Source organism: Argiope bruennichi, chromosome 7, assembly GCF_947563725.1.
Source record: "Argiope bruennichi chromosome 7, qqArgBrue1.1, whole genome shotgun sequence".
Taxonomy (NCBI): domain Eukaryota; kingdom Metazoa; phylum Arthropoda; class Arachnida; order Araneae; family Araneidae; genus Argiope; species Argiope bruennichi.
The window spans coordinates 56,319,972-56,334,444 of record NC_079157.1 but is presented as its reverse complement, the minus strand read 5'-3'; the positions used below and the strand labels follow the sequence as shown (position 1 = coordinate 56,334,444).

The following is a 14,473-nucleotide window of genomic DNA, read 5'->3' as shown; positions in this document are numbered from 1 at the left end:
GATTTTTCACATATCGTTCGTGCCACGCATATCATTCGTGACTGACGCTAGAATTTTTTAAATAATCGTATTCTTTTAAATGATTTTAATCTGGAAATAGCAAAATAATGCTCCTAAATTAATGCAATCTTATTGTAGCTTTACGCAGATCTCTGGATGTCAGCATATAAAAGTAATAGGATATCGTGGGCTAGACCGAAGAAACGACAAAATAAACTTGGCGTTTAACGTGTTTTAGTAGCATTTAGGCGAGATCAGGTATTACCGGTAATAAAAGGTCACCTTTACCTCGTGCAGATCACGTGCCCCAATGGGGTACAGTCGAGTACTTGTCTCTGCAGGACCACTATTTGTTATTGTCCCATTGGAGTCATGAGATCTTTCCGAGGTAAGCGTGCTCTTCCGTGCCCAAGTTAGCCTCTTGCGAGTGTTGCTTTAAGTTAACTGCGACTTGAAAAACAGTTTTTTTTCGGCATTATCTTTGAACTTTACGTATATTTCTCAAAAATAACTTTAAATGATTTTTTGCAAAAGTATATTTTGGATATTTGTAATCTTAATGTTTCAGTTATGGCAATTTTATTTCCATGCAGTTTTTTAATTTTTCAAAATTGACTTTATATGACAGCTTGAAATAAAAAAAAAATAACAAAGTTGCGAATAATTGATAGTAATATTTCGTAGCTCTCGTGAAAATAAGCATAATTTAATATTATTATTTTACTTTCACATAAATGGAGTATGCACAGAGAAAATATTGTTATAATAAAAAAATTTTTTGAGCTCTGGATTTGGATGACACTTCAGATTTTCATGAGTTCGAAAAACGGAATTTTGGAATTATGCTTGTCTGTAAATACAATAACTCGTAAACGTTTATAGACGTGGATGAATAAAATTTGATACGTCGCCTTAATACCAAATTTGTAGATGTATTAAATTTAAAACAAAAAATATCAAGAACGAAATTTATTCTGAGAAAGCCCGTCTGTCTCAGTAAAATGAGCCTAATTGCAAAAAGTAAATAACTAGATATGTGCTAAACCTATGAATTATATTTTATCTAAATTGATTTGTTTCAAAATTGGAAATATAACCGTTATTCGACTAACCATCTATTAATCTGTACTTTTGCATGCTTGTAATAATTAACAACGCAGATAAATGAAATTTGGTCAATAGTTTTAGCATGTAATGTGTATATTTTTTTGTCAAATTTTGAATCGGATCTATCAAAAGATTGTTTGTCGATCTGTCCTTTCGCTTATATGTAGATTCAAATACTCTAAAGTGCAATGACTTAAATAAGTGAAATTTGGTAAGTAACTTTGATTACAAATTTGAACTTCACTTGGCAAGAAAAAAGTGTTCAAAATGAATATTAAATTTTCTGATACTTCTGTATTGACCGAATGCCAGCGATTAATGGCTTCAAAAAAAATCTGGAACGATCGCATATTAAATTCAGTGAAAATGCTATATTCTCACTAAAGATTGATATTTTATAATTACTGCTCGTCAATGCCATGCAATTAATACACAAGTACTGGTTTTCTCTACTATACTACGCAATATTAAACTTTAATAAATGGATTCTGAAAATGAAAATTTGAGCTCTCATGGTATTTACAGCCTTGCCTAAATCCACAGTTTTATGTGGGGAAGGATTTAATATCTTCATTAAAAAAAATGGCAAAACATTTTGACTTCTTCCGCTGGTTTCTGTATGTTGCAAATCAATACTTTAACATACTTCAAAATATTGGATATTTTTAGATTGATTTCCTTTCTGTAAGCCATTCTGTTTCCTTTCTGAAGACTTCTTCCTTTCCTTTCTGTTATCGCTTCGCACAGAATGCAAAGTCTGATGTAATCAAGCCAGAAGCATCATGCTTATACTTTATAATGCTACAGTATTTGTATATCTTTGTTTCCAGATCAAACAGAATGCGGCCCGTGGCATCGAAAACAGACGGTTCAGCTTTGCTACCACATGTCTGTTGCTTGGATGTATTTTGCTGCGATCTATGGATACTATGACTTGCCTTGTAAAGTGCCTACGATCGTTTCTCCGAAGAATTATGCTGGATTTTGGAAGTTCCTGACGTACTGGAATATAGTAAGTGTTGGACTTCAAAATGTGTTCATGTATTTGTATTAACTCGCTATCTGTGTTTTTATCTGCTCGGTACAAAGCTTGCAATTGATTCTAAACTAAGACCCTCTCATTACCGACAGATGGAGCCATGTCAATTCGCAGTAGTGTTTGTGCAACTCATTAGATAGTTGGTTTAAAATAGACTGTAAAATTTTGCATACATACGACTAAAAAGCATAAAATAAATTAAATTTCAGAAAAATACTATGCTTTTAAAATGGACGAAAAATTATATTTTTTAAAATTCACAATCACGAACTTAAAAAAAATCTGTATGGGTTAGGAACTTGTGAGGTTATAAATCTGAATGGAAATAGAAAAAAAAAAATCACTTTATACTTTTTAATCTGGTTTAAAAACGTGTATTAAAAAACCAGATATGTCAAAAGTTTTAAATTATTTTCTGGTTTTATTTTTCCCTTGGTACAGAATGCTTCAGTTTTGATTTGAATCATTATCGATTACTTTCAGTTTTCCGTATGTAAAGAAATTACTGCAATCCTAAATACATAGATAACTCGAGATTTTTATCAGTTCCCATGTTACAATCCTCTCCGAGACTGAAAAATACACACCCACGCGAGTATACGACCAACCACTAAATTTTTCGCATTCGACTATATGGCGTGGTTTCACTGCGTTCTCCATTCTGGGTCCTTTCTTTTTTGAAGACTGCTTCCGGTATTCCGTCACTGTAAAATCGTATTTTATGCTTTTGAGAGACCACATTGTGCCTGATTTGCAGCAAAGACATGAATTACCTGCCTGCACCTTCATGCTGGTGTTACATGTTCCCTCAAGACATTCCTCCTTAATGCGTTAACTGAGGACCAAGTGACAAGCTGAGGAAGTGAGAGTAAATGGCTCGCACGATCACCAGATCTTACTTCAACGGACTTTTGGTTTGTGGGGATACCTGAAGTCTCAAGTTTACCGGGACTTTCCACTTCGGTGGAAATGAAAAATGCCATTCAACGGATCGCCGGTGACATCGAGGCCAACATACTACACTCGCCTCACATGTTTAATATCTTTTGATGGTGGGCGATTGCGTAACAATTGCGATTTGTTGATCGATGAAATAAACAGTCTTTTAATAACAAACGACAACGTTTATTGAACACAACGATACTAAATACAAAGACGACAAAAGTACAGCTGACCCGAACACAGGCAATACACAGCAGCATACTATAAAAAAACAGTAGCCCACAAGTAGTAATCGACAGTAATAACCACAACATACAAAGCGGCCAGAGAGAATTCAGCAGGAAGGAATCTTCGTAGCTTCACTCTAATGCCTGCAATTCTCCAGTCTCCTTGCTTTAGCTGTATCCAGCTGGCTACTCCACCCACGATTCGATGCTGCTTCCCCAATAAAAGCAGGACTCGGACACAGTTCAATTCAGCAATTGCTTGTGTCCACACAAAGTTTGCTCTTCGCTGGGCTGGTCCAACTGTTCGCCGTAGACTCTTTTCACGATTACGACTCGTTTCACGATTGACTTCGACTTGAGACTACCTGCCTTTTCTAGTAGCCGCAGGCGGAAGAGAAGATACAATGGAACAATAGGGCTTACATCGGTTACTATTGACCCAATCGCTAAAATTCTGGAAGTTTCCAGTATTATCTATTTTGTCGCCAAGTTCACCAAATTCGTCGTCAAACGGTCGCCAAGTTTATCGCCAAGCCCAGAGATCATTGATTCGGTATCCGATCAGCATCCAACAGAGCTGATCTTAAAAAGGACTTTCCAGTGATTAAATCAACCACGCTGGGAAGCAGCATCAGATTTGTAACAATATTTTGTTTTAAAATAAAATGCGCCGTGTTAACCCTTTAAAGGGCCATTTTTTCTAGTCATATGTTAAAATATTTTTAGGCTTGAGATTAGAGTAAGAAAAGGGATTCATTTAGTTTATTATATAAGTTTAATTTAATTAATTTGGTTAATAATTGACAAATCAAGACACATCATTTTGTCTGAGATAAAGAACTGAAGCATCTAAGTTCCTGACTTACTAAAAAAAATTGTTAGAACTTATGCCAACCTACATAATTTCATACAAAGATTGCTAAATTTGGTGGAAAGCATACTTCCCACGGCCCTAGAAAGGGTTAAATTGTGTTTTGTTGTCCTGATATACATAAACAGTATCAGTTTGACGTATGAGCTCCATCTATCGGTCATTTTTTGAACCGGTTTTTTTTTTAATACTGGAAAAAAAATCCAAAGGCTCTCTAAACATATTCCCTCAAATCGAAATGTTTTCCTAGCATTACTTTTTTTACGATTTTTTTTGAAGTTTGCCTTCCTGTGTCCGTAAAACTTTAAGTTCGACGTTTACATATGCCATACATTAAGTAGCAGTTATCTATGCATTATTTGGTTATAATAGAAGTCTTTTTTATTTTGGTGTTTCAATTCGCGTCAGTCGTCTGGAATGCTACCATTTTTCAATAATGATCCCATACTTTCAAAATGCTTTCTGAAAAGTATTCAGCAGAAAGTGTTGTATTGGCTAATATTGAGAACTTTTTGATTATATAAATGCTTGTTTTTAATTTTTCTCTTTTTAAATAAAGTAAGAAATTTGTCTGGGTTTTTTTTCCTTCTAAAATCAGAAATGAATAGTTTATAGAATTGGATATTGCGACTAAATTGACTAACTTTCCATTGAAATTCATGTTTCAGATTGTCAGTTTTCTGTTCTTCGCTTTCTCCTGTATCACTGACACCATCCAATCCGACAGGATGATAAAATTCAGAGATACTGTCTTTGCTGGTATTGTATTCCCTTATGGTGTGGTAAGTCTGTTCAAAGTGACTTTCTGAAAACCAAGATTTTCTTTATTTTTGCTTGCATAGTCTTGGATCAAAATTTTAGTTTTCGTACTATAATTTCATAAAATATTTTTTTAAATTTCATACTAAATTTAAAATCTGCCGTATTGTGGAACCTATACTATCTTCCATAAGCATAAATATATAATCTAAAACATGAATCGGCAATAAATCGCAGTGTTAAGTGTTTTTGATGTGGAAGCGATAAGCAATTTTTCTGCTCGTAAATTGGATAATGTATATTAAATTTCAAATAAATTTAAAGCTGTGAGGTTTCCACGTTAGTAAAATAATGGTTTGAATATCGTATTCACTTCTAAAATTTTGAAGCTAGTCCTAAGCGGCCTTAAGTTTCAAAAAGGACGTGATTAAAATATCAATCATGAGATTAAGCGCGTTTACTGAACTTGATGCATATCATACCGGAGAACAGTGTCGTAATTAGGGTTGCGTGTATTTGTTGTGACTCCAATTATTGCAACGTTTAAAAAAATTTTTATTTACATTTTAACTAAAGAAATTACATTTGGTTTTTACTACGAATTTTATCGAGGCAGTGCGCGCGGAAGCATTCCGAAGAGAAAGGAGTGATAATAGCTGTTTAGCAATACCCGGATGATGAGCGGCACGTCATTTACGTCAGTCTCGACGAGCTTGTAGTGTACAGATATCTGATATGATTTATGATAGGCATTCACTACAACAGCATTAAGATCATAACGATTATATCGCAATTAAACAGATACCAATGTAAAGCTAAACCTTTTTATAAAAATTTCTTGTGTTTTGTATAACTACTTGCCAAGTTCTCTTTTATATATTAATTGGAAGGCTAATCTATTTTACGAAACGTTCTTGGTGTTAATAGACGCTATCAGTATCATGAAATCGACGTTTTACCAGCGGCGTAGCGGAAGTAAGTGGCGACCAAGATACGATTTCCTTTACCTTTTGCCACCATCAGTGGCTTTGCAAGTGTAAACTATAAGCCCCCGTGCATGGAATTACTTTCTCGCTCTTCTATCATATTTTTTCTTTAAAATGTGATGTATAATTATGTTGCGGTAGTTGAAAGTAAGAAATAAGTAGTAGTAATTCGATCGCAAGTTTGCTATTATTTGAATATTTTAGAAATTATTGTGTGATAAATTTCGATAAATATAATGCTGCTTGATTTTAAATTTGTATTTTAATATTTACATCATATTTGCAGATTCTTTTGAAAAACAATTTGCAAGAAGGAAGTTAAAAATTATACAAAAAGTCGTTAAAAGAATAATCATAAGTTGGGTGTTACAATACTGTGTTAACTAAGAGTTAAAACGAGTTCGAAAGCACCAAGTGATATTCTTGCGATTCTTTGCGGTGAGAAATTAATTACTTAAAAGTAAGAAACTAAACGATATGAGTAAAGCCATCGGAAAGTGACATCACCTCACAGAAATGCCGAACATGTTCTGACGCTTTATCTCCATGACACCCCTAAAACTACATGTCCCCCGATCATTACACCTGCAATTTACACGTTCAAAATCATGGAGTTGTATCTGAATTAGTCTAAGATCTGAATTAGATTCTTTGGAACATACTGTGCCTAAACATCCGCCAGGTAAATTTACGGTAAGGTGTTCCAATAAGCTCGTTACTTTTCTAACGGAGATATCGTTATAATTGTTTTTTCTAGAATCTTCTATTTGTATCTAACTTCATTGCCAACTGAACATGTTTATCGTCAAGGCTAAGGGGTCTTTGACCTGGTATCCGTTGATATATTTAAAATTCTTTTGTATTATGTGATTAATTGTGCAGGGACATATTGCAGATTCGTAACAATGCGATCCATTTACTATTGTCTTTTTATAACTCTGCCTAATGATTGTTTCAAAAACAAAGTCTGTATTCTATGGGGAAAATTGTCCTATTTCTATGTGTTAACAAAAAGTGAAAATTTTATGGTGGGAAAAAAAATCCCGTAGCTTTGAAAACAATTTGGTAAAGATTATAAAGGAATATGAATTTCAATGTTGAATCGGCGACTCAAAGAAAAAATATTTAAAACAGTCTCTTTAGTTTAAATTATCTAATCTTATTTTCCTCTAACTCGTAATTGTTTATTTTTCAGTTTGTTTCCTGTATGTTTTGGGGAGTATATGCAGTTAATAGAGAACTAATCTTCCCAAAAGAGTTGGATGGAAAATTTCCTGCGTGGTTAAATCATATTTCAGTAAGTCTAAAATTCTATGTTTTTGATGCAATTTACAAAAGTTTGAAATCTAAAATTATTCTTTGCTGAATATTGTTTCTATTTTCAACTGGAAAATATAGAGCTGGCGATGGTATGTTGGTAAAGTTTCGTGATATTAGATGCAAGACTTCTAGGTTTGAGACCTCGAACAACGCCAGAGATCCGTTAAGAGTAGGATCGGAGTTGTTTTTGTTTCTTATCCACTTTGGATTGAACACCAATTCAAACCAAGTCCAAGCGATCGAATCGCATAAGATTGTAAACTGACTTCCCCTCATTCACCAACTGCATGACAGAGGCGCCAATATATTCAATGATATTGAGGGGGTGAAGCGTCGGCCGAGCAGTGGCAAGGGGTATATCTTTTGGTTTCTAATGAAGAAGACATTTTATACGGTCAGACCTTAATCTAGATAAGAGCGTTTGAACACTCCTTGGACTGGTGAACGTCAGAGACGAGCCTGGGCACTTACCGACATACCAGTCATGCTCTGGGGAAATCCATTTCGTTTTAGTTCTTAGTTTAAACAATGTATAGATCTCTGCGACTGAAATCTAGAAGGAAGGGGGATTGGGACTTGGGTTTCCTCCCTTGGCCAGAGCAACTGCAATTACATTTCTGTGGAGGCCCATATGAGAAGGGATCCACTGTATGCACACTGACCCGGTCCATACGAATGTAGTTAATTTGAAGAATGTCTTGACCCAACTTGTCAAGAATGATCGGAGTGCACATTACATGTTTTGTTACGAGTTGGACGTTTATCGTTTCGAATTAAAACGGTGGTCTGATGGTGAAAGTCTCGGCACTGATGACAGTGAGTTGAAAGTTTGAAATCATATTCCCTCAAACATCCATCAAAAACGAGTTTAGTACACAGTGCATCAGATGTCGTGAGTTAAAGGTCTTCCTATTGCTATAACGAGGATGTTTTAGAGTAGCTGAGACGTTGTCATCTGATCTCGATTCAAAATTAAGAGATTCGTCCTAAAAAAAGCAAATGTATTGTGCCTCAAAATAAACGTTTATATAATTAAACAAAACTAAATTGAAGTAAATCTGGATTTAGAGTTGGTGGCGAAATATTTTGTAATGGAAGATAAACAATTTTTAAATCGGATCATTAATATTCTGAGAAGAGTTTTAGGATATGCGAATTCTTTGCATTTGCAGCAGATTAAGTTTCTGTACGAAAATTCAAAGTTACAAATAATTTAACATAACTTTTAATTTTTGCTTCCTTTATTTAGTAATTGCTGAAATATGCTTTATTTGAGTCTTTAACATGAATTTTACTACCTTCATGTGTACAACAGCCCCTTGCAGACCTTGGTTGCCTCAACCACGCGCACTTTCCATCGCCTTCTATCCCCCGTAACTCCCTTCCAGTTCTTTATCCTCAGAACACCCAGGTCTCTTTCCACATCATTCAGCCATGTAGATGGTCTTCCTCTGGCACGGAATCCTATAGGGACATTTAAAAGTGGATATTTTGAGGACTCTGTTTTCAGGGCTTCTCCAGATATGGCCGAGCCATCTTAACCTATTGCTCCCGATAACCAGTGTTATCTGTGGTTGTCTATAGAGTTTGTATAATTCAAAATTGAATCTAGTTTGCCAACATGCTCTCTCTAGTACTGGACCAAAGATAGTTCTAAGAATACTGCAAATGTCACTTTATGAAATGCGACAAGCACACAGTATGCAAATTCTTGAAGTCTTGTATAACTGTTCCCCGGTAAATATTCAAAGTTCAAGCCCATGTCAAAGTATCTCAAATAGCACCAGTTGATTCCATCTTGTAAATAAATGATAGATTTAAATTAAAATTTTCAAGAACTTCCTTTTAGTGACGATTCAGTTATAAAAAAATAATAGATTATCTATAAAAAAAACATCTGTGAAATCTTTAGTAAGTCGAAGTCAATATTATATTGAAGGACCTCTGAAGCTAAACCGCTTGTATAAAATATTACGCTGAGTTTCAAAGTAATTCAAGTAAAACTTATCTCAAATCGTAGCTGATTTCAAGTCTATCACTGATGAAGAGTCTGATTAATGAGTAATGAAATTAAGAAAAAGGTTATATTGGAGAAACAGTCCGTAAAAAGCCTTGTATGCATAGATGGATCAAAGAATAAGATGAGAATTTCCGTGGGTGAACAAATTCCAACTGCGAATTAAATTCCTTCTTTAAATAAAAAAGATGACTACAGCATTCAAACACGACCGGTAAATGGACTTATAATGCAAGAACATAGGTGTGGTTCTGGCAGACATGAGAGACGAGCAAAAATGAAGACCAAGTCCATCCTCCACAGATGAGAACATGGGCCGTGTCGAAGGTCTGATTCGAGCCAATCATCACATTCATGTGAGTGAGATTACACAAGAATTTAGCAGCTTTTTTAGCAGTATAATAAATATCATGCACAAAAGAAAGTAAAAAAAAATTGCTAGAGGATATATTCTTGTTGGGTACCGTGGAACTCTCGAACAATTAGGCTGAGCCAAAGGGATTGTCTTTTCAGCACTTAATGCGATATAAAGTGGAAGGCTTTCTTGCACCTTATAAGGGGCGAAACGTGGTTGCATCCTCTGCGACGAAGAAAATATTTCAGGAAAACAACCCCGAAGTTAAGGAAGCCATTGCTGATTGGCTCCGAGACTTGGACCCTGTTTCTTTTATGCTGTTTTAGATAAATTGGTTTAATGACGCACAAATATTTTTATAACCCTATTGACAATGCGTAAAAGTGATGTGTATCAATGACATTCTATTTTTCTCTTCTATTTCATGAATAAAAAAAATTGGGTCTTGTTACTTTATTGCTTGAACCATCTACTTAAGTCTATAACAGAAGAAAGCGGCTCAAGTTGGCTAAGTAGCACGTGAAAAGTAGCAAGTAGGAAAGTACCTTTCTGTGAATAAATCCTTTTTAATGATGAATCAAAATTCAATATCCGTGAATCGGATAGTCTAGTCATGGTTTGGAGAAAACTAAAGTAACGAATGTTACGAATTTATGTGGATGCGGAACATTGTGGTATGTGGGTATATGGGTACTGCTGGCGTTATCAATTTGTTTTATAGAAGAAAATGTGAATCGGTACATGGTTTTTCCGAAGAGTTGTATTTAATGAATTTTCGTTACGAAAAAAACCACCCAACTCCTGTCATTATGCAGATTATGAACATAACATATAACAAAGAGTTTACCTCCCATCAGCAAGTTCAGATATTCCTTCGGATATTTCAAAGGAGTTCCTTTAGATATTCCCTTATTTATTTCTTCTATTACGGGACAGAGTAAATAAGTAGACAAAAGGTGTTAGTTAACTAAAATTATAAAACCTACTGCAAGTTGTATTTGTTGTGAACTGAATTTAAAATGTTAAAATATGTCTTCAATAACTTATTTATTAAAATGAACTTAAATGGAACAATTTTAATCCTCAGTTTTAAAGTATTCGTTATTTAAAAAAAATTAGATTTGAACAGGTTGTTTGAAACATTATCGTTGATAATGATTTAGGCTTGATTCGTATATTTTTATTTTTAAAAACTGCTTCGAATTATATAGTAAAAAATGTAATTTTCTCAATGTAAGATATAAATGTCCAATAATGAAAATAATAAATTTTCTTTTTCTATATTTAAAAATTTTAAATTTATTACAGATAAAGATGAAAATAAAATCGATAGCAACTTTTCACAGTGAAAAGTCAATATTTTGGATTTTAAAGCGATGTAAATACGATTTTTCGCAATTGTATTCCCTAAAGTTTTGAGGGAAAATGTTAAAATTTTGATTAATTTTTAAAGGGAACTTTAAAGGAAATTTAAAACTTTGAAGTCTTTTCATAATTAGAACGCACTAGCTAAAAAAGAGTATAAATTTGATGGGTTTTAGATCTAATGATCATCCCTGTAATTCTTTTTAAAGTACCTAGTGTTCTAATTTGTAAGCATTATATTTAATAATCAACTTACACAAAAAGAAAAAAAATTGTGAAATTATTGAAATGAATGATGAATAAAATTTTACGGATGAGTTTTAAATAAATGTCATAAAATGAAATGTGTAACTATATAAATATTTTTTTTCCAGCACACAATTCAAGTGCCAACTCTTCTTCTGGAAGTCCTTATCGTTCATCATAAATATCCGAGCAGAAAAACAGGATTCGCTACGAATATGGGTTTTGGAGGCGTCTATCTTCTTTGGTATGTTTTCCAATGAATTGAATATTGTCATAGCATATTAATTTGGATAATATAAATAATGAAATAATTCGTTTTGAAAAATTTACCTAAGATTTTTACTCAAGTATTAGAAGTCTAGCTTTTCTTAAAACGAGTTATTAATGAATGTATTTCAAGTACAGTACACTCCCGAGTATCTTCAGTAATGTGGCGAAAGGGCAGGCAGGATAACAAAAACGCTGGTTAGATCAGAGTTCTCTAAACTCATTTCTTTGTTCGCAAATACCAGAAGACAAAGTTTTTTTAAATCAAAACTCAATGTTATAATACGTATTTTTTCTCACTTATTGAGTATTAAGCCCTCCATTTATCTCAAGCCACGTAGAATGTGAACGCGGCCAGTTGTCGGGAATGTATCGAGTTAAAATAGAAGGCTCTGTACTGGAAATTTGTTTTTATATTGTACTGCTCATTTCAAGAAGTTAATTTCCTTCCTTTTTTCCCCCTATTCCTGTGCGTTAATGTCACAAAAATGAAGCTTCCTCCTATTTATACTTGCCTTTCAGCATGATTTTTTTTCTTGCCTTTCAGCGTGATTTTTTTTTTCTTGCCTTTCAGCGTGATTTTTTTTTTCTTGCCTTTCAGCGTGATTTTTTTTTCTTGCCTTTCAGCGTGATTTTTTTTTCTTGCCTTTCAGCGTGATTTTTTTTTCTTGCCTTTCAGCGTGATTTTTTTTTCTTGCCTTTCAGCGTGATTTTTTTTTCTTGCCTTTCAGCGTGATTTTTTTTTCTTGCCTTCCAGCGTGATTTTTTTTTCTTGCCTTTCAGCGTGATTTTTTTTTTCTTGCCTTTCAGCGTGATTTTTTTTTTCTTGCCTTTCAGCGTGATTTTTTTTTCTTGCCTTTCAGCGTGATTTTTTTTTTCTTGCCTTTCAGCGTGATTTTTTTTTTTCTTGCCTTTCAGCGTGATTTTTTTTTTTCTTGCCTTTCAGCGTGATTTTTTTTTTCTTGCCTTTCAGCGTGATTTTTTTTTTCTTGCCTTTCAGCGTGATTTTTTTTTTCTTGCCTTTCAGCGTGATTTTTTTTTTCTTGCCTTTCAGCGTGATTTTTTTTTTCTTGCCTTTCAGCGTGATTTTTTTTTTTCTTGCCTTTCAGCGTGATTTTTTTTTTTTCTTGCCTTTCAGCGTGATTTTTTTTTTTTTCTTGCCTTTCAGCGTGATTTTTTTTTTTTCTTGCCTTTCAGCGTGATTTTTTTTTTTTCTTGCCTTTCAGCGTGATTTTTTTTTTTTCTTGCCTTTCAGCGTGATTTTTAATTCCTGCTCTTTCCCCCCCATTCTCTCATTGTACTTTTCCTAACTCCGATGCTATATTTTCTACTGTTGCATCCAAATCTAGTCGCTATATAAAGTGTAATTTCTCCTCCATAGTCACTACAATTTGTTTCGTTTATGACCCATTTTGAAAACCTTCAATTTGGTACACTTAAAAAAAACACATTAAGCATACCCCGACAGCAATTTACGAATAATGTACGTCCTGTACAGTTATAATCGGGAGCAGCGGCAGCAGTTGAGGTTCGTTACATACTGACGAAACAATGAGCAACGCTGCTCTCTTCCTGTCACAACTTGTATTTTGCATACGACACGTAGGATTGTAGCAGATGCCCTCTTCCAATACCTTGACAATATTGCCAATGAAGCTCCTTGCTCCCCGCATTTAATTACGATGAAAGAAAACTAGGCCGGGTAGTATGGAAGCTGGATAGTCGCAAACCACATATTCGGGAATGTACTGTATTTCACAGTAATGGTTGAACTTTGTTATGCAATGCGATATTCGTTGTTACATAATTTTACTTAACGAATTTTTAATTATTGAATCTATTAATACTAGTAATTTCTATTGAATGATGAAACAAACAACTAAAGTGCTGTTTGTCAATCTTTAGGACATTTTACTTGGCTTTCGCCAAAGATATATGGGTGTATGAATTTGTTCAAGATTTACCCTGGTACGGTAAAGTAATTTTCTTTCCAGCTTGTTTGGCCATGCAAATAATCATATACAATGTGTGTGAAAGAGTCGACTATTATTTTTGGCGTAAGTACTTTGAAACTGCATCTGTATTATATAATTCCTTAACCCATTTGTATTTATTAACTAAAGTTTTGTTTTTAGGTTTTTTCCCATTGTCACGCGAGTTGAAGAGGTTATATGGTAAGAAAGTGTGAAAAAAGAACAAGCTTTTCCAATATAGTTAAATGAATTTCCATTATTTTTAATCCGAGTTTTACAACTGAAAAAAGTCAGTTTTTAATGCAAGAAATTTTTTTTAAATTTTCTGCAATGTGTTTGTAATATATTCTTTATGAATTTTAAATGATAGACCAATAAAACATTTTTGAATGATTGCTTTCATGTGTATTGAATATACTTCACGCTCCGTTTTAGACTTAAGGTGGGTTTACCCTCGGCCAGTTAAGACTGCCAGTAGGCAGCGCATGCGTAGAAAGGTTGAAAAATGCTCTTCTGTTCATGTCAAGTATTTGTCCCGACTGGGCAACAACATGCCCCTGTTGCATTTTTTTTTTTTTTAATGCGCATGTGTTTGTAGAATTTTGCGTCGGTTTTTTTGGCGTGAAAAAAATTGATTACTTATCATAGATTAATTCCGACATTTTTTGCTCTTTGTTCTTTCTGATGCAAGGTTGTGGGAGCTGTAACATTCCCCGTTTCCCAGTACTGATAAGACATTGTGTTGTACTGATTCATTGTGTCGTCGCTGTTACTTACTCAATTCCTCGGGATAGCCAGATGGTGGATATTTTCACCTGGGTAGCCTCGCATCTGTTCATTAGCGACTACAATGAAAGACCATATATGGAATTCCTCGTCCCAGAGGTATTGACAGTACCATCAAAGAGAAAGGGGTGTCTGAACATCTGGATGCTAGATGTTTCTCTTTGAGAAAGGACCTTCCCACAACCCACTGGCGCCGCTTAGAGAGCATATGGC

The 14,473-nt window shown here is 34.2% G+C and overlaps 1 protein-coding gene across 1 annotated transcript in view; it reads left to right on the top strand.

The window, feature by feature from the left end:
- LOC129976288 (androgen-induced gene 1 protein-like) overlaps nucleotides 1-13,870 on the top strand; it is a 30,133-nt gene extending 16,263 nt beyond the window's left edge. Inside the window, exons 2-7 of the mRNA XM_056089777.1 lie at nucleotides 1,938-2,119; nucleotides 4,855-4,968; nucleotides 7,127-7,228; nucleotides 11,363-11,478; nucleotides 13,407-13,558; nucleotides 13,637-13,870. Of these exons, the coding sequence (XP_055945752.1) occupies nucleotides 1,938-2,119; nucleotides 4,855-4,968; nucleotides 7,127-7,228; nucleotides 11,363-11,478; nucleotides 13,407-13,558; nucleotides 13,637-13,689 (719 nt within the window). The 3' untranslated portion in view covers nucleotides 13,690-13,870. The remainder of the gene's footprint in view (nucleotides 1-1,937; nucleotides 2,120-4,854; nucleotides 4,969-7,126; nucleotides 7,229-11,362; nucleotides 11,479-13,406; nucleotides 13,559-13,636) is intronic.
- The last annotated feature ends 603 nt before the right edge of the window (nucleotides 13,871-14,473 follow it).